At 40.5% G+C, this 20,716-nt stretch overlaps 1 protein-coding gene across 4 annotated transcripts in view; it reads left to right on the top strand.

Moving 5' to 3' along the window:
- Window positions 1-397: 397 nt before the first annotated feature.
- Window positions 398-20,716, top strand: part of ror2.L (receptor tyrosine kinase like orphan receptor 2 L homeolog) — a 92,049-nt gene continuing 71,730 nt past the window's right edge. For 2 of the 4 annotated variants that reach the window (XM_018238228.2, XM_018238073.2), the window contains exon 1: window positions 398-920. In XM_018238228.2, the coding sequence (XP_018093717.1) occupies window positions 830-920 (91 nt within the window). In that variant the 5' untranslated portion in view covers window positions 398-829. 4 annotated transcript variants of the gene reach the window in all.

Below are 20,716 nucleotides of genomic sequence, written 5' to 3'. Positions count from 1 at the left end.
ATTAGAGAGTTCCATTTGACTGTTTTGTGCATAACTAAATGTATTTCATTCAGTTAATAGTTAAGGTTGGTCTGGTTTCTTTAATATAAATATATGTGAATATAAATGTATGTAAACTACAGCTGCCAATAACTCCCTTTTTCCCAAAAGTTACAAACTAGAAACACTTCGGGGGGAGGAGTATGATGTTGGAGGAATAAAGTTTTATGAAACACCGAGGCAGCATCTTCTGTGCGTTTCCACCCCGACTGCTAAGTGTCCAGCAGATGGCGCATGCTCAGGTTGAACCCCGACTACTTGCCGGTGGTTCCCCAGTGACGTCACGAAGCTGCTGGCAGGGGTGCAGGGAGGAGAGCCAATGAGCCAGCCCACTCTCACCTCCCCTCTCACTGTTTGGGACACACAAGGGGGCAGGACTGCCACACTAAGAAAGGACTGCAGTAAACTTTTTTTTTTTGACTTGCAGCTGAGTTTTTTTTCCTGCCCATCATCATCAGCACGTACCTAGCGCTTGGGAGGAAGGATGACTATACTGCCCACCTAAAGTCTATTGTAAGACAAGGCATCATTAGTAGAACGGCAACGAGTCGCCCTGAATCTGAAGTGTCGCAGGCTGCAGACATTTAAAGCAGCTAAAGTGGAAAGGTATCAGCTGGGACAGGAGCAGTGCGACAAAGAGCTCTTTGTACAGGAGCTGGAGGAGAAGCAGCAGCAGCAGCAGGCGGGTGGGTCGGGGCTGGTGCTTGGCCAGTGTTGCCCCTTACCTCGCCTGACTTGCACTGCTCTCTGGGAACTTTGGATACTTTGCGCCGTTACTTATTCTCTGGGGATGTCCAGGACCAGGAGCCAGAATGGGGGGATTGGATGTGCCCTGCTCGGGCTTCTCGTGGCTGCCATACTGCTGCCTGTACAAGCTTCAGGTAAGGATCACGTGTAGCCACTACTCAGGACTCCTGGAGCAGCCAGCGCGGTGGTGGGTTCCGCATTGCTTCTTAATACTGTAGTAATGAGTTTCTGGATGATGCATAGGGGGCTCATTAGTGCTATAAGTATCATATAGTGGCTTGTAAGTGCAGCTAATATGCTAGATCAGTTTAATCCTGCCAGGCTAATAGCCTGGGCCAGCAGCTTTATGTTACGGATGGCTTCATTGGGCTGGATTAGCAGGGGTAAGTGTGTGCATTGTGACTGGGTTGCTAGTGGACTCTTGCACTGTATAGGTTAGTAGGGGAGCAGCCTTTGCATGAAGGTGTATTATAACTGGCACCAGACCGTGTATTACGATGGGTTAGTAGGGGATCAGCCTGCGTTTCATGGTGAGTTAGTAGTAGCTTGAATTTAGGGAATAAGAGTTGGTAATGGAATATCCTTGTACATTATAATGGGTTAATAATAGGGGTAGCAGCTTTCCTATTAGGGTGCATTCGTTTCTTTACCAGTGTGAATGTTATGGGCTAGTAAGTACAATAATCAACGAGCCAACCGATATCCAAGTCTGCTGCAGATATGGGTCGGCTCTTTTCCCACCATACACGCACCCAATATTGCACAGAAATTTGTTTCATATGGCCATAGACGCACAGATAATAACATACGAAGCGATATTCGATGTGTGTATGGTGGGAAAAGAGGTGACCGATATCGGCAGAAGACTTGGATATCGATCGGGCTGGACGGAAAATTTCGATCGGTGCCTTTGAAGGCACCAGAACATCGGCCATTATTAGTACTGAATCATCAGATACCGGTAGAATTCGATTGTTTCTACCTGTATATCCAACAATTCAGCTCTACACGTGTGTCTTGAAAAATCGTAATTGTTACGTCTATGGGCAAAAAAAAAGTCTAATGATGTGATGTGAGCGCTTAGTAGTTTGTGAGCAACATGTATCAAGTGTTGCAGCAAAGCAACCAATGTAATATTCAGGGGGTGGGGGCAGTTTTGTGCCTGGATGTGATCCACTCAGCAGACAGGGATTCAGTGAAGCTGTGCGAAGATCTGATAGTTTGATGCTGCTCCCTGTGCTGAGCCTGACCTGCCGATAGATGGCGCTCTGTTACGAGGAGCTGCAGCTCTTGGAAGACCTGGAGGGAAGTTGTTATAAAGTTGTGGTATATAGTATAGTAAAATGAAGGTCGTGGGGCCTAAGACAACCATGCGGCACTGGGCCTTACTACTTACTTTCAGCACAGATGTATTATGTTTTATAGCTATTATTGCTGAAAGTCTCTGAACTCTTCTTGCTGGTGCTTATTAGGGGGCAGTGCTTGTTTGAGTCTGATGTGGGCGCTTTTGCAGAAGACCCTGCGATGGGAAGTTTAATCTGTAACATTTTTTCTTTAAAAAATATACACAAATCAAAAATTATACAGGAGGAGGGTGAAACTTGTTCTGTATTCTAAGGCCTCATGTCAGGCTGGGGGGGGGGGGTTACCGATTATGGAAGGGGTCAGTAGGGCAGTGAGTAGAATAACACAGATAAGCCCCTTGAGTTCCAGATAACACGGCTGGGAAGTGCTTAAGACAATAGGATAATCTTATCACCAACAGGACCCTCTATCTGCTTTGTTATTGGAGGTAACTGTGAGGTCTCAGTGGATCCATGTCCTGATTATTGCCCTCTCCAAAGGTGGCCTTTATCTCTATCCCTGTCCTTGTGTGCTAATCCCACACTTCACATTACCCATACAGCTGCTGCTATCACCCCTGGCACCTATGGGTGCATGTTAGATTGGCAAATATCAGATCATTCCATCCCAAGCATTTTGTTTGTCTGTTAATTTAGTTCTGCCTCCCCCACCGATTCAGATCCCACTCAGGACAGTGGGGGTTCTTAGTGGGCCAAGCAGTGAAGTTGCATATTGGAGCAGACATGTTAATAGTGTGCAGGTTTTGAAAGGCCTTCTCCCCTCCTGGTTGGACCCTAATCCATTTAACTCTCCCCGGGAGGTGACAGATGCTTAGATTGTGCACTTCCTGTTACTCAGCTCCAGGGCCCAAGCCATTTGTTACATTACCTGGAGGGGGGAGGGGGAAGCCTATCTGCTGCCTCTGTATCACGTGGGGCATTTGATCTGGGCAATGTGGACAGTTTCCCTTTATTCCCTGTTGATTTATGGTGACCCCTTTTGAAACGTTGTGCAGAACCACTTTTTACCTACTAAGAAGGGGCTTCTGCTGCTTCTTGGCTTGTAAATTCAAGGGCCTGCCATTTCCTTCAAAGTGCTGCCTCCTCATTGTTATCTGGAAGGGGGCTCCAGCATACGACTAAGTGAGTGCATTACTTTTATGGGCCTTTCTCAAGGGCCGTCACATTGTGCAGAAGCTCAGTGGTAGAATGCTTGGGCTATTTTATGTCCCAGTTTAAGTCCTCCTTCTAACGACAGAGGGGGAGAAGTACTGATGAGAGAGGTGGATAACCAAGCACAGCTTTTTCCACAGGGAATTTTTCCAATTTTGCTCTGCTTTGTTGCTTAATGTGGCTCTGATGTGTTATAATTTACATTTCCTTTGACTGCACTTACAAACATCTACGGAGTTATTTAGGACTGCCCAGGGTTCACTTGGCTTGAACTACAACGCCCAGCATCCCCTTACAACAGAAGTGTGTCGGGTCTTGCTGGAAATTGTACTTGACAAATACAAGCAAAACAGTGAGTTTAGAGCAGAGACACTATTGCTATTACAGGAGATTAGTCGCCCACCCGTGATTTAGATTCTAACTGGCACAAAGGCAGTTTGGGGAGATTAGTCGCCAGAAGAAAAATCAATTTGTCGTTGGGCGACTAATCTCCCGAAAATAGCAGTGTGTGTCTCTGCCCTAAAAATGCCATTTTACAATCCAAGCATGTGTGTTTTTGCAACTTGTAGTGTATAAGATGATATTCACAGTGGTAATCAGCTTTTAAAAAAGAACTGAAAGGTTGGGAAAGCTTACAGTGATAATCATCTAAAGGTGGCCATACACTTTAAGATCTGCTCGTTTGGCAAAGGTCGCCAAATGAGCGGATCTTAACCCGATATGCCCACTAACGGCATAAAATCAAACTTGACCGATTGCTATCTGGCGATTTTTGGCCTGATATCCATCGGGAGGATCCATCAAGAGCCCCCAAACATGGGCAGATAAGCTGCCAAATCAGTCTAAAGGACCGATATTGGCAGCTTTAATCTGCCCTTCTATGGCCACCTTTAGTTAACCAATACAGGTGTCACCTTTACACCACTTTTGTTATTCTTCATATCAAAAAGTTTTACCCTATAACTTCTCCAAAATAAATTTCTGTCCCATTTGTTTTTCTGCTCTCTCGGTGGCTGCAGATAGTAATGTTTCCTCTCACCACAATAGTGCTCTCTTTGTTGTCTGTTTGCAAAGGGCACAGAAGTGATTGAGTTAATTAGAAACCGGAGGTCTCATGAATTCCAAGATTTTGGTGTCTATGCAGTATAACCTCCCTTTCGTGCTCCACGTGATGCAAATAACTGGCCTTATGACCTCAGACAGCCCTCAGTCTTGCCTAGGCTGGAGAAGACTTTATTGCTCCCAAATACCATTTCCCACAGTGCTCTAGTACCCAGTATCAGACAGGCATAGGAAAAACAGATGTCTGCACCCTTAGGCTTCTTTCTTTCTTTCTTTCTTTCTTTCTTTCTTTCTTTCTTTCTTTCTTTCTTTCTTTCTTTCTTTCTTTCTTTCTTTCTTTCTTCCTCATTTCCTGCAGAATGGCTTTATATGACTTGTATTATAAAAATATATAAATATGTAATACGCTCTTTTACTCTGGTCACTCTGACTAGGGAAACAATGTATCAGAAACCAGATTACAGGGAGGAAGTATGGAATGGTAGGCCCCGTAAATAATGAAACCTTGAATGGAGGAGAGTTTACCTCTACCACATTGTTTCAAGAAAAAAGAGTGCAGAAAGTGCAGATAAATATAGTGCAGTTCAGTTACTGTATATTGGAAACTTTCTTAGGGTAAGGACACACTAGGGGGCTGGTTTATCAAAAATCGAGTTGGCGTTTTTTCTGAATTTGAGAAAAAACTTGGATGTAGAAAAACCATAATTTATTAAAGGAAAAAACAATGGAAAGTCACCAGAAAAAACTCATCAAGTAAAAGCTGGTGAGGTTGTGTAGAAGTCAACGGGAATGTTCTCTAACATTTTTATTTATTTATTTTCCTAGTTTATTAAAACATTCAAGATTTTGAGCCTCACTGAAAATGAATGGGACAATGAGATTCCTCACGAGGCAACTTTGGGCGACTATTGAAAACGCATCGCCGCTTGTGCATTAGCGCAGGTGACTTTTCATTGTAGCCTATGGGAAAACACGCTGAGGCAGTTTGGGGAGATAGTCGATCAAAATCTCCCCGAATCTCCTCGTGTGGACTAGCCCTAAATAAGCTAGTATTTGAGAAAAAAAGTTGCACAAGCTTTGTCTGCTTTTTTTTCACTGACTCATACTTTGATAAATTTGCCCTTAGGCATATTCCCCACTTCCCTCTGCCTGCGTTTTGGTGGCAGGTCCAATCTGCTTCCGTTGCACTAACAGGCAAAGTGTCGGCCAGAGTGCTGCTACATGGACGGAGCTCGGCCTGAAAACCTTGAAAGCATCCCGACCTCCACTTCTTGTAGCTGCACTTACATAGGCTCCTGATGTGCCTGCTAGTGCAGCTAAACTCTGAATTATATTGGACCTGACTCAAAAAGGAGGGCATGAATCTAGTGTGCCATTGCCCTTACAATCACATTCATCCATAGGCTAAATTTATATTGAATAACAGCAGTTTATGCTCATAATTTAGTTTTAGATATACTCATTATGTTGATCTTATAATTAAATGTGAAGTGTATGATTTGTTGGTTAGAGAGGTTGTTACAGTATTTGTAGCTGAAACACCATTGAAATAGCTTGTACTTTTATCCGGCCCAATGATCAAGTAATTGGACAAACTTTTTGCATGTAAAATTGGATGTGAGGGCTCCCAGGGACACACAGCTCTTAAATCTACACACTTGCACTGAAATCACACAGATGTACAATGTCTTTTATTGTCACCCTTGCACCAATATTGCCATAAACTAAGGCCATTAAATGTTTTAGAATAAGTCATGTCAAGTTGTTCCAGTGTAATACACGGTATTGACTGTGTGTTCATAACAGTTCTTCTCTGCATGTGTCTGTTAATGATACTTGTGTGGCTGCCATATTTTTTTCCCAGGCTGAAGGCTGTCTCTATAGACATATAAACGTAAGATGTTTTGTATTGTATAGTTACCCAGAATGGCCTTATCTAATATGGCATGCCTTAACATATGGTTTAGGGCTATAATAGTAATAAGTGGTGTGTATAAAGTAGTATGTGTTTTTACCAATATTACTAAAGCTTTTGGTGGAAAAATGTATGAAAATATGTGGACACGTTTAGTTATATCCACGTATATATATTTAAAATGTATGCACAACCAGCTGAGTTGTAGTTCAGCAAGAACTGGAGGGCCAATGGTTACGCAATCTTATCTTTCTGCAGGAGTAAGTAGGATGACTGCATGGCAATAGGCAGGACAAGCTTTCCTTTGAAAAACTGAAACCAATGGAAACTTGTAAATACAATAACTCTATTCAGTAGCAGGACATGTTCAGCTTAGAATTCACAAGGTGCCACTGTGCAGCCACACACACACTGTATAGTCTTGTTTCAAAATCCTCATTGACTTGCATGGCAGAATATTCATGGTTTTGTTTTATTATGTGTCAGCTCAGTGTATATAAGGTTGGGCAGATAATCAAAGGTGTATTTTATATGAATTATGGCATCTGAAATTACTTATCTAAGGACCATGAAATCATTGAACATATAATTTTAGCCATTTTCTTTAAAAAAACAGTTTAGCACGCATGTTGATTACCATGTTGCACTTACCACTAAGGAATTTAGTTACAGAGTTGTCTAGAGGTTTGTTGTTCACATCGGTGTATTTGTGTCAGTAATTTAATCAAAGCTACAGACAATTAGGTGCCATTATTTCTTATAGGCATTAGGGCTCTTACAGACGAGCGTTTCTACCTGCGCTCCCCTGCATTCTGGATTTATGCGTTCAGCCGCAGGGGAGCGCAGGAGTAAATGCACTGAATTCTTTTCAATGTGGCTATACTCACACAGACACAAGTAAGAGCCGAATGCAAAATGGGAAAATGCAACATGCTGCGTCCCTATCTACAGAGGAAGCAGACCCTGTGGTAGCAGGGAGGCCCAGGAGTGTAGATGGCCCAATTACTCCCTAATTGATATTCAATTTCAATATGTCTTGGTAAAATAGGTCAACTTACCAATGGTTTGGAGCCCTAAATTAAATTTGCTGTGGGGCCTGGTAACATGTAACTGCTAGGACAGCAAATAGATATTTTCCCCAAATTTCACCCTATCTGCTTTCATGCTGGGTGTTCAGATCTAGGAGAGCAAATGGCCATTTGTCTGCATTCTCTTGTATTATTACATTTACACTGGAGCTGCTATTACTAATTATTAGCATATATTTATAAAGCACCAGTGTGTGTTCTTAACAATATCCGTATATGTCCTGCCAGACTGCAAAGTGAGTAAACCTTAACACTTGTGTCTCATATTGGTTCTGTCACTTACTTGCCACACTGTGCTTTCATATCTGTATGCAACATTTACACAAATGGGGAAAATGCTGATTTTTTTTTTCTTTTTCATTAAGCAACAGGGAAACTTAGTTGCATTTTTTAGGGCAAAAAAACTATTTACATTTGCCAGTTCCAAAAAAGATGTTGTCATTCCATTGAAATCGACTGCCTCCCCCCTGTGCATTGTTCCCTTTATCTCTTTGCTGTAAGTAACATATTAATGCTAAATTGTGGGGGTTGGTGAATAATAGGGGGTGACAGAAGGGGAGAATGGATCATGTTTAAACAGCATTAAGTTGCCAGCAGGAAACTTAGCATTCTGTTTTACATTCACTGCCCTATGGTGTATGTGTTAATCACCTTTGTCATTTGTATGGAAATGATTTTATTACTAATTAGAAAACTCCTGGCCCTTTGAAAGGTGCGGGTTGAAAAAGAAAATGGCTGAGTTTCCATTTCTAATGCCATTGATTACTGAACCAAACAGTACATATGACTGGCAAAAGAAATGTAAGGTAAAGCAGCTTAGAATCTTAAATTCAGAATGAGTTTTAAAAGCGTGCAGCATTGAAGCAACTTTTTTGTGTTGTTATTGCCATATGACAATTTCCCCCCATTTTTCCATTTTTCCCCCCTCTTTTTATACTTTATCTGGTCTGATATTCTTTTATGCACTATGCTTTTATTTGTTTTAGAGAAAAAATATCAAGCAAACAACCCCCACCCCAAAAATGAATTAAACAGACCCCTCATTGCTCATTTGCTGTTAATAACAGTGTATTTGACAGGCTATGTACTGTAAGAACCTTGGCCCTGAGGCTAAGGAATGAGGCTGAAGAACTCTGCTATAGAACATCAACAGGCTGCTGGTTGTGATCAAGAGTGAATGATACACACAAGATAAAGAGAGGACCTCCAAATGAGCAGAAAATCATATTTTACAGTGCAAAACTGATATTAAACCATTTACATGTTAGATTCTCAGTCATGGTTTTACAGCTGTCGGGGCCTAAATATATTACAAAGTAATGCATTTAAATGCCTCATGGAATATAGCTTCATTAGTTTGCAGGAAGAGCTGTTATTTCTGGTTCCTAGTTCAAGATTAACAATATATAATAATAATAATATAATAATTTATTATTATTGTAGAAAAAAGGAAATCGTGTGCAAAACATTGTTATTTAATCCTGTTATAGGGTTGTGTTTTCATATTAATATATTGAATGCACTGTGTTCCCAGGGAAGTAATTTACATGAGGTGCATGTGTTCCACTCTCAGGAGGATTGTCTACAACTGTTTGCTGTTTAAATATAGGGGCGTTGTGGTTTTTGTGTGTGGGAGAATGGGAGCCCTTATGCAGCTTCTTCTAGTAGTCTCCCCACAGGCCGGGAAACAGCCAGACATTTCATTTTGTTTATTCCCATCAGAGTTGTTACTCAATAGAGGAAGTTGTCATTAAGCTAAGTATGTCTGAGGGTTATGCAGGCTCAAGGCTTCCAGTCAGGCAGTTAAAGCTGAAAAGAAAGCAATGGAAAGGCATTACTTCACAGGCACATTGTCACTGTCTCTCACTTATATTGACCGTAGATGTGTCATTACAGTCTGAGAAAGAGAACCAAACAAAAAGAGCAATCAAAACAATGACCCGTATTCCATAAAAAAAAAAGGACTCGGCTTTCACCAGTCAGGCTGAAAAATGCTACCACATGTTGTCTCGTGCTCCGGAAAATCATATTAACTCATCCCAATGTCAGGAGTTTATCATCAGATATGTGGACTCATAAAGTTCCAGCAATGTCACACACAGATACAGTCAGTGTTAAAAAAAAAAAAAAATCTTTTCATACTTTGTACGTTCCCATTGGTATCATGGCTCAGCTCAGTGGGTGAGTGGACAGTGATGGATGGCATTTGACCTCTGGCTGTTTATACAAACCTCTCCATTTCAGCAGTAAACAGTTTCACTGGAAAGTTTACAGAGAAGCAGCAAGGGACTGTGTCTGAAGGGCAGGGAGTAACCACAGGCTTTCTTTATTGCCTATTGCATGGCCTTTAGGTAACTTCTGCTTGACTAATGGCATGGAAAAACTCTGGGCCACTTGCTGCAAAGACATACCTCCCAACTGTCCAGTTTTTCCCGGGACAGTCCCAATTTTGAATGCTCAACCCGCAGTCCCGGATTGTTACTGAAATGTCTTGAGTTTCTCTCTGACTAAACAGAGAAAAAGATACAAAGTTTCTGAAATGTAATTAAATAAGAGACTTTTGACAGAGAGCCCAGAATACTGCTTTTAGATACATTTGTAACAATTTCCGATAAGCAAAGACACAATTGTAACTATTTAATATAAGCAAATCTTTTGGGGAAACTGTGACTTGCAGCTTAAAGGGAAAATCACGATTATAGTACCACATAAAACCTGACCATAAAACCCCCAGAAATGTGTTTAAACTTTCCATAACCTGCCAAATTTTGGAAAATGGATGTGGTATTTAGAGGGTGTAGCCATAAAATGGGCGTGGTCCAAACATCTTCACCACGCTACACACAGCAGATATTTTTGTCCCTCTTTCTATTTTTCAAATGTTAGGAGATATGCAAAGTTGGTTTATATAAATTATAATAATAATAATAATATAATATTATATAATATAATAACAGGGCATGTTTCTGCAGTAACGGGTATCGTGCTTCTGGCACTGGTAACTGGCATAAAAACACCAGTGGAGAAAGTGCCAGAACCTCCCATTAACTTCTATGCTATATACTTGTCACTGAGCAAATGTGGTAGAAATATACCCTAAGAAGTAGTTTTCCAGTTTTAGAAGACTCTGCTAACTCAGCTTGGGGCAAAATCAGAAAAACTCAAGCAATTATATTTGCAAAGACAGGAATTCCAGCTTGGATCAAACCCCCTTTACTTGCTAGGTATGACTCAGTCAACAGTATTTATCTAGGATTTAGAGACAAGTACATTGCATAGCTGCTAGCAGTTTGTGTAACTGGAAGCACATTGGACACGCTGATACAAATGAAAGCATCTTTATATTACTTTGTCAAACTAACAATCGTGCTGCCATGTTTGCTACTGTAAGTCAGAAATTGAGTTGCCTGGTGTGGCCCTATCTAATACAGTTTGTTTCATGAACATGATGATATTAAGGGAAGGCTCACTGTGATAGGCTATACCATAAGGTGATGATGTGCTTGTATAGTCCTGTGTATTGCACTGGCCTGGAAATATTCAAAATTGAGCCCATAATGCAGTAAAGTTTAACAACCAATTCATTATTCAGCCTGCTTTAAGGTGGCCATACACGGGCCGATAAAAGCTGCCGACAGACCGTGTCGGCAGCTTATTGGCCCGTGTATGGGGGCCCCCGACGGGCTTCCCCGATCGGATGGGATTAAAAATCCCGTCGGATCGCGGCCGCATCTGTTAGTTGATGCGGTCCCGCGATCCGACCGCCCGTTTGGCGAACGCTAGGATCCGATCGTTGGGCCCTAGGGCCCACGATCGGATCAGCCCGATATTGCCCACCTCAAGGTGGGCATATCGGAGGGAGATCCGCTCGTTTGGCGACATCGCCAAACGAGCGGATCTATCCGTGTATGGCCACCTTTAGTCTGATCAAAGTTAATTGCTAATTGGTTGCTATGGGTAACTACCCTTGGCAACTTTGGTCAGGGGTAGTTTATAAGCCCCTTGTCTTTTTCTACAATATTCATCCATTCGCTCTATTTTTTATAAAATTTAATTTTAGCAAAATTACTGGTAGTTATCTCCTGATAGTTTAGATTTCAGCCTTCAGCAGGGGAGAGAAGATTAATAGGCCTTAAACAATGTACATACATTTCATTATTCTGTGATCAATCATCTTGTCCTTATAGGATAGGTATACTTACAGTCATTATCCAAGCAGTTTATATGAGATCAGTCCCTGGTTAAAAAGTAGGGGGGGGGAGCACGTCTTATATTTCAGGAAAAATGTTCAGAAGCGATCAGCGATCTTGTAAAATAGAGTCTGGCTTCAAACTGAGCCATAAATGTTGAAAAGTGCAGTGCAAATTGACACTGTGTTTCATTTAAAATCACCCACATCACATTTGAAGGTTGCTGAAAAGAAGTTGCTCAAATTGCAAGTAAGCACTAACATCCCCCTACACGAATGAGTCTTGTCATTGTATAGCTATGTCATCAAATTAAACAATTGTGCATTCGATTTCATTTAGGCTCATTAGCTTTAGAATTTAGATACATGCTGTTTAAGCCCATGATTAAATATCTTTTGGAAACGAAATGCGTAAGGCTTGATAGATGATGTTAAAAATAGAGAGTTTTTAATACTTTTTTTGGCCTATTTGTGGATACTTTGAGTGTCCAAGACCTACTTTTTCTTGTCCTACTTAGGATTTCTGGTAGACCCTAGGAGGCCTGGTCTGGTCCTGTCCAAATCTTACCCCTAATAGGCCTTCAGGCGGGGACCCCCAGATCCCCCTTGAGAACATTTTTTTAGTTTGAGAACCACATGCATATAAAATGGCTTTATTTCCCCATCTAAGACCATTTTCAGATATTTTTTAGAGTTGGAAAAATGTCTGACATAAAAATAATGGAGACCACACAGAAGGTGCTCAACCCAGTGGGTATATAACTGTATCTATATCCTGACATGAAAAGGGCCAAACTGACCATTGCTTTTGCAGTCAACCAAACAAATAGATCACTGTAGATGGGGACTTGCAGCCATAGGGCTAGTTGGAGCCCAACTCCCTTTATTGCCTAACAGCATCTGCCTGTGTGTGGCCAGCTTTGCTCCTTTCTGCCAAGTCCTGCTATTACGTTAACATTGGTTTGAAGAAAAAAAAAGGCGGAAGCCCTTCTTTTAGTTGTGAAATACATTAGTGAATAAAGTTTTGTGTGTATAAGCTTATTCATTCGTAGGGAGGGTATTTCATCAATGTAAGGATTGTAATTCCCACAGGTTCTCTACTTACACTTTATTGGACATTGGCTAAAATAGGCTTTTATTAATCATTTATTTATGTTAGCGTTTCAATCAAAATGCCAAGATAGCGAGCTTTAAAATAAACCAGACTCCATAAATACATGCTTATGTAGCATTCATTATTAAAAATGATCATGCTTAAATATTGACTTTGGCAGTTCTCACATCGCAGTGGATAAGTGTTGTTTTGCCAAAAGGTAATTAGCAGAACTTTGTTGTATTCTACCTTCAACTTTTCAATTCTATTCATTCAGTTTTAAGATAGGGCAGAGAGAATATTTTGCCCAGGGTCATAACAAGGGTAACCACTGGAAAATTCTCATATAAGCACAAAGGGTAGATAAATGTTAAAGGGTTTGTTCAGATTTAAATTAACTCTTAGTATTATAGAGAGTGATATCCTGAGACAATTTGCAGTCGGTTTTCATTTTATATTATTTGTGGTTTTTAAGCTATTCAGCAGCTCTTCCGTTTGCAATTTTAGCCATCATGTTGTTAGGGACCACATTATCCTAGCAACCAGGCAGTGATATGAATAAGAGACTGGAATATGAATAGTGAGGGTCTGAATAGAAAGACGAGTAATAAAAAGTAACAATAACAATTAAATTAAAGCCTTACAGGGAATTTTTTGTAGACGGGGTCAGTGATCCCCTTTTGAAAGTGTCCAAAGAAAGCAAATAATTAAAAAACTATAAAAAAGAAAAGTCCAATTGAAAAGTTGCTGCTTATAATTATTCATTCTATAACATACTTAAAGTTAACTTAAGGGTAAGGTCACACTGGGCAGTTCGGGAAGATTAGTTGCCCCAAAGAAGAGCAATTAGTCGTCGGGCGACTAAATCTCCCCTTATCACCCAGTGTGACCTTACCCTAAAGGTGGCAGACTGATTGTGCAAAACCTCTGTGCTATATCCTTTTAACAGGGTATCCAGCCTAGGTCCTGTTTACTCTGGGAACTCTCACACCCCAAAAACATACACGCAGATTCATTGGCTCTAGATGAAACTGATCATAGTTTGTATTAATGCAGGACTTTGTAAGCTGCCCAGTAAATGATGTATACATCTCTATGAAGCAGTGTGGCAGTATATAAATAAAGGATAATAATCAGCACCAGTATTTTTAAGTAGGATTTATCTTGAAACCATATTCAGGTATTGACCAAAAACTTATGGTATTGTTCTACTGTCAATAAATTGATATACAGTGTGACTTCAAGGAATGCATGCTGTGGGTGCAAAGGACTTTAGTATTTAGGAAGGTAGGAATCCCCTCCGGTTACTCACAGCACAGAGGTTTTGCACAATCAGTCTGACAGGCTGGCAGAGCATTCCCAGATAAGATCTTTCATTCAGTCAGCATTTGTAAGGTCCCCTGCAAAGAGAGGCTTATTAGAGATCATTATATTGGTGAAGGCATCATTCCTATCCCATGCTGTAGTCTGTCTACATAATATGTTAACCCTTACATGGCACCTCCCTGGCTCCGTATAGCAGCTTATACAAAGCAGCTGTTTGACATGTCAATTGAAGAGAATGGAAAAATTATCTATCCTTATCTCTGCTTAAGTTTCATGTAACATTTCAACCCCCCCCCCTTTTTCATGAACCAGATGTTACTTTTTTTTCCAAGCCTCATGTAGCAGTAATGAAATACAGACACAAATTAGACAATAGCATGTATCAAAACTGTTGCACAAGATTTAAAGGTAGTCATCACATTGCTCTGCCATTTTTTTTTACAGCCAATTTAACTTTTAACAGATAGCATAGACATTACCCATGCTGTGCAGTGCTAACATTTCATTGATTAAGAAATCTTTCAGTTGGGATTATGAGTTTTGATGAATAATTTGTAATGTCTTGGCTTTGTTTATCTTGCTCTATTAAGGAGCTAGCTATAAATGTAGAGCAGTCAAGTAACTGGGTGCAGCATTCATGGCGGAGGCAGTCATGACATTGCCTACATTTAATTTAGGAGTTCAGCCATTCAGTTACAGATTGGCCAAAAAAGTACATTGTAGGTATATTGGCACATAGTGATACAGTCTGTGACCAGCATTAAAGGAACAGTAACATCAAAAACTGAAAGTGTTTTAAAGTAATGAAAATATCATGTAGCGTAGTCCTGCACTGGTAAAACTGATGTGTTTGCTTCAGAAACACTTCTATAGTTTATATAAACAAGCTGCTGAGTAGCAATGGCGGAAATTGAAAAACGGCTATTTGGCACAGGTTAAATAATGGATAACAGGTAACATTATGTTCTACAGAGTTTGGGATGGAAAGGATCATTTATGACAGCTTTATGGCTACATGTCCATATCGTGCAGTTGAAATATCTGTAAAAAAAACGTGACTGGACGGGTGTTTTTGGTAGGAAGGAAGCCAATAAGAGTCATTTAACTTCTACTAATAAGTATCTCAAATAGAAAAAGTGACTATTTTTTAAAACAAAATGTATCCCATTTTATTCTAGAATGTTTCATAGTATGCCATAAGTCGACATAAAACATATTTTTTTTGCTACAGAGTCTGAAACAAAAGTTATATTGTATACAGTAGATGGATAGATAAAAATATAAATTCCATGCTATATAACTGTGGAGCAGCCACTGTAGTTGAATAGGGCGGAAGGACGCAAATTTACATAGTAAATAACAAGCTCTGTAGAATACAGTGGTTTTAGTATGGAGATTAACACAGGATAAATGACATTCATGGTTTTCTACAGAAGTAACGGATGAAAAGCTTTCAGGGCAGAGACACACATGGAGATTCGGGGAGATTTTGTCGCCCGGCGACAAATCGCCTCTTCTTCAGACGACTAATCTCCCTGAACTGCCTTCCCGTCAGCTAGAATCCAAATCGCCGGTGGGATGTCGCTCGGAGCGCTTCATTTTCCGAAGTGGCCCGAGGTTTCCAAGTGCCATCACACCAGTGATTTAGATTCTAGCCGGTGGGAAGGCAGTTTGGGGAGATTAGTCGTCTGAAGAAGAGGCAATTTGTGGCCGGGGGACTAATTTCACTGAATATCCTGGTGTGTCTCTGCCATCATACAAAGCTGGAGATTTGTTGGCAATAAACAGTTTATTTATAGGTGCCGGATGGACAGATAAAAACTTTATGAGTTTTAAGGGTAAGGTCATACTGGGAGATTCGGGGGGGGGGTTTAACGGGCGACTAATCACCTCTTCTTTGGGGGCGACTAAATTTCCCCGAATCTCCCAGTGTGACCTTACCCTAACAAAAAAACCCACTTAAAGCTTCCCATAGACGCGCCGATTCTTCTTGCCGAACGACCGATTTTAGGGAAGCCCGACCAATCCTTTACGATTTTTCAGCCAACATCTGTCAGGAAATTGATCAGCCAGGTCAAAAAATCTTTGTCGGTCCCAGTGCAATCTATCTATGTTTGCAGGGCCAAGCAGGCAGCTCCCCTTTGTTTTCCTGGCAAATTGGTCTTTTTAGTTGATGGTCAATTCGTACGATCGTACGATCGTTCTGAGAAGATCATGGTCTCAACATCTATGGCCAGCTTTACTCGTCCTTTGAAACAATAAACATACGTATTATCTAGATCATGTTTGCCTTGCCATGCAAAAACAAAGCTTGCAAATAAACTGCTTTTCATTAAGATACCCTTATCTTTCTTTTTGAAGGCTGAAATATGTTGAGGCATAACTAAAATCTGCTAGCAATGTGCTGAATAAGCTCATTTACAGACAACCACCATACGCCTGTCCTTTCTCACACTTCCAAAGGGCCTAATGCCTAACCTTTTGCAAATACTTAATTCTTGGAGAAATAATCTGCTCCATGATTTTTTTACTTGCACTATTAAGATGACTATATCTCATAATAGAAAGCATTCTTTCTAATGTGGTGGAATAATTGTAACCCTACTGCCTGCTCTTTATTAAAGTATTACTGATTTATTGGCACCAATGCTGTTGATAGGAACAGAGTATGGAATACACTTGAGTCAAGTGACAGTAGCCATGGTTAGTTCCAGGCATCATTATTGTCTGGTTTTAGGCTGCTGAGCCAAACTAGATGATGTAAGAATTACTTACATATGGTATGGCATGAATTGCTTGTCCTTTAAACAGTAAAATATGGCAGTCATTATCTGAGGATTATGGAAGTAAAAAAAATGAACAGCGGCATTTACATGCCCATATACAGTATAGTATAGAGTGACAAAGTCAGCTTTATGCTAATATTGGACTCAACTTAAAGGCACAGGTATATACTATACCAAGTCTATAAAATGTTTCCGTTAAAAAATGCATTCAATTAGAAAGGTTTATGCCAGGCTGAGAGAAAACAGCATCTGGTCCTCAGGATCTGATTTCAGGCTCCGTATACATTAGGAAATCTAGCCTGGCTCTTTGCGTACCTGACCGCTAATTCAACTTTGCTTCTGCAATTAACAAGAGAAGAAGCATTACAGAGGGGATTTTTCTGCCCATTATTGAAATAATCATGGTTGTGTAAGTGCTTCAATTGCGTTTATCTGCATACCACAAAATGCAGTTAGAATGTTGCGACATGTGTTTGGAGCAGGGTATGGCCGTGGGAAGCAGTGTTCCTTTGCTTTTCTTGCTAAGTGATCACAGTTTAGTGACTCACACCTTCTTAAAGGAAAAGGAATGGGATAATCAGTGGAGGTGCCAACATTTTAGACACACCCCAGTATTTACAATCCCTTACCTGATTCCTGGGCAACTTCATTCGAGCGACTTTGAAAAACGAAGTGCTCCGAGTGCCATGCCGCGGTGATTTAGATTCTAGCCAGCGGGAAGGCTTTTCGGGGATATTAGTCACCCGAAGAAGAGGCGATTTGTCTGCCCGAATCATAGCGTGTCACTAGACTTACTGTCACTGGAGTGTAGGCTGAATGTTGATATAAATTGCTGATAATACCATTTACTAACCCTTTCAGAAAAGTTTCTGCATAGTTGGGTTTATTCACATCTCCCTCTGCAAAAACTGCTTCTCTTTAGGGGCCAACTATACATGAGGCCCAGGGCAGTTTCCCCTGCTTTGTCAAAGGGCAAGGGCACATGTATTTATTCACTTAGGGCAATAACACATGGGAAGATTAGTTGTCTGTGTTAAAAATTCACTACTGCAGGTGACTAATATCCCCAAAAATGCCTTGCCCTTAACTGTCATTGTAATTGCCGCAAGTAAATTACATTACCTGTGGGGATTTGGATTCATCACAGGAAATGCAAAAGCTTTTTCCTTGGCTAAAAGATGGCCATACACGGGCAGATTAAAGCTGCCGATATCGGTCCTTTAGACCGATTCGGCAGCTTATCTGACCATGTGTGGGGGCTCCCGACGGGACCTCCCGATCTATATCATTTTGGGGAGATTTGTTCCCATGGTAATGAATATTTAACATTGGCGACTAACCTCCCATGTGTCATTGCCTTTAACATGTGCCAATCTGGATTAATCACAAATGTAAGGGAAGCTATTTTCTTGCATTTAAGCTGGATCACTACTGTATACAGTATGTATAGTGTTTTCCATGCGGCAATCCCCATTCATCTGGATTACAAGTTTCCCTCTTTGTAATATGTTAAGAATGTGTGTTTATACAACCACAATAAAATCGAATGTACACATTCTATACAACAAGTGCCATGTTGTAATTAAATGTCTCCAATAAGCTTATGACTCAAACCTGCCTCTCTCTTGACTGGAAAGCACCATGTTTTAAGAGGGAGACTTTGAAATGAGCTATGTAAAGAGCTATGTTACCCAGAGGAGCATGGAGGTTATGGAAAGAAAGCATGTATATTAGAAGCAGGGTTTTTGGGGTAGGGCCAAATACAAAGTGAATGCATGTCAACACAGATTAAACATTTCTTACATTGTAACAAAGCAGCACTTCCTGCTGTAAAATTGCAATAAAAAACATGTTCATTCAGAATATTGGTTTGTTTAAACAGTCTTGATGTGGGCAAGCACTAACTAACTGCATAATAAAGTATATTTGTAACATTAAAGGCCCAGTAACGAGGTAAAATGAAAAGATTTTTTTTTTACATATTAAGTTTGTGTCTGTTGATTCAGCATCTACAGATAGACCATTCTATTGTTAACAAATGTCATTTTCTAATATATGAATGAGATTTGCCCCCTGTTTATCTTTTCCCGTATTAACTAAAAATCATTATAATCTCTCTGCTATTAGCTATGTCAGGGATACCCAGCCACATTCAAATGTAAGAAGGGTTGGGGAGCAACATAAGCATGAAAATAGTTCCCGAGGATGCCAACTAGTGAGGCAACTTTGGGTGACTTCAGAAAACGAAGTGATCCAAGTGCCATCGTGCCTGCAATTTAGATTCTAGCCGGCGGGAGATTAGTCGCCCCGAAGAAGAGGTGATTTGTCATCGGGTGACTAAATCTCGCCGTATCTTAGTGTGTGCCCTTACCCTAAGATTTACATTAGATTTAAATGCATACAAAACTCTCTTATTTTTGGTGTTACTGTTCCTTTAAAATGTTACAAAACACTTGATGAGCACAGAAACTGAATTTCAAATCACAACACAACTCACACTACTGAGGCAAATGAAGAATATGGATAACTACATTTAAATTAGTTTTATGTATTTTTCTTTTCTTTGTGGTGTATGGGGTTTTTTGCCAATCCAGAACTTAATGGGCCGACACCTCTGTAAGGATCTGATGGGTCAGCCTGCTTGTCCAGTACAGTCAATGTGTGTGCACCGACTCTGCATTTATTATTATAAATGATATTGCTGTGCAGGGATTTCCTGTCTACGGTAGAAATGTTTTTAGCTCTGCCTTTCCAATGAAATCTTTGTGCTGTTTATCTGGGAAAACTTCCCATGTGTCCTCCCAAAGCTTTCTTGCCAATCTAAACCTTGTACAATAGTTGGAATTGCTCCTAATGGATGGGTTATGGCCAAACCTTTTTTTAGGGCATACGCTCAGGGATGAGGTGCTAAGCGAATGTAAGTAGAAACCTCTAAGAAAGGCTTGATATGTAAACTAATGACCTAAGCTTAATGCAAAACTGGACATGGAGAGAGGATAAACCTATTTCAAGCCTATTCATTCCACTTTACAAGGCACCGTTAGGCAAAAAACTGGGTTTGAACTTAAACTGCCTTCGAGGATAATTTTACACAGACTATTTTCGTCTTTTATCCTGGAGCTTCTCACAGATGTCTTATAAATAAAACAAAACAAAGTGTATATATATATATAGAGAGAGAGAGAGAGAGAGAGAGAGAGAGAGAGAGAGAGAGAGAGAGAGAGAGAGAGAGAGAGAGAGAGAGAGAGAGAGAGAGAGAGAGATGCAAAAAAGCATTTGCATTTGCATTTCTATATGATATCTTTAACCAGCACCTGGGCAGCACCTGAGGATTTTTGAGTGCACCGGTATGTTGTTGCATATATATATATATACACCCAAGGTTACAGATGGGCATGCCCTCAGTTCACCCCCCAGTGTTAGATACTTGTGAAACACTTATCCCATATGATTGCAACTGACAATAATACGTAGGATCAGATAAGGACAGTATATATATATAAACTAAAAGTGGTATTTTCCCCTGTGGATCAGTAGGAGGCACAGGAGATATAGGGGCCCCATAAGGCCCTAATTAATGAGCAATTTCAACATATATTGTTAATAAAAGGACAACCTCTGGATATGTTGGGGGGCCCTAAAATTAATTTGCTGTGGGGCCCAGTATTATCTAGTTACTCCACTGAATGTCTCTCTAGGGCAGTGATCCCCAACCAGTGCCTTGTGAGCAACATGTTACTCACAAACCCCTTGAATGTTTCTCCCAGTGGCCTCAAAGCAGAGGCATCATTTTTGAATTCCAGGCTTGGAGGCAAGTTTTTGTATAAAAACCATGCTAAACAGGGCCTCCTGTAGGCTGCCAGTCCATATAGGGGCTAACAAGTATGCCCAGGAACATTTTCCATGATTGTGTTGTTCATTGTACAAAATGGGAAGTATTCACCATAGGCCTTAT

This window comes from Xenopus laevis, chromosome 1L, assembly GCF_017654675.1.
Source record: "Xenopus laevis strain J_2021 chromosome 1L, Xenopus_laevis_v10.1, whole genome shotgun sequence".
Lineage (NCBI taxonomy): Eukaryota > Metazoa > Chordata > Amphibia > Anura > Pipidae > Xenopus > Xenopus laevis.
Note: the sequence above shows the minus strand (reverse complement) of the source record. Positions and strands in the feature narration are given on the sequence as shown.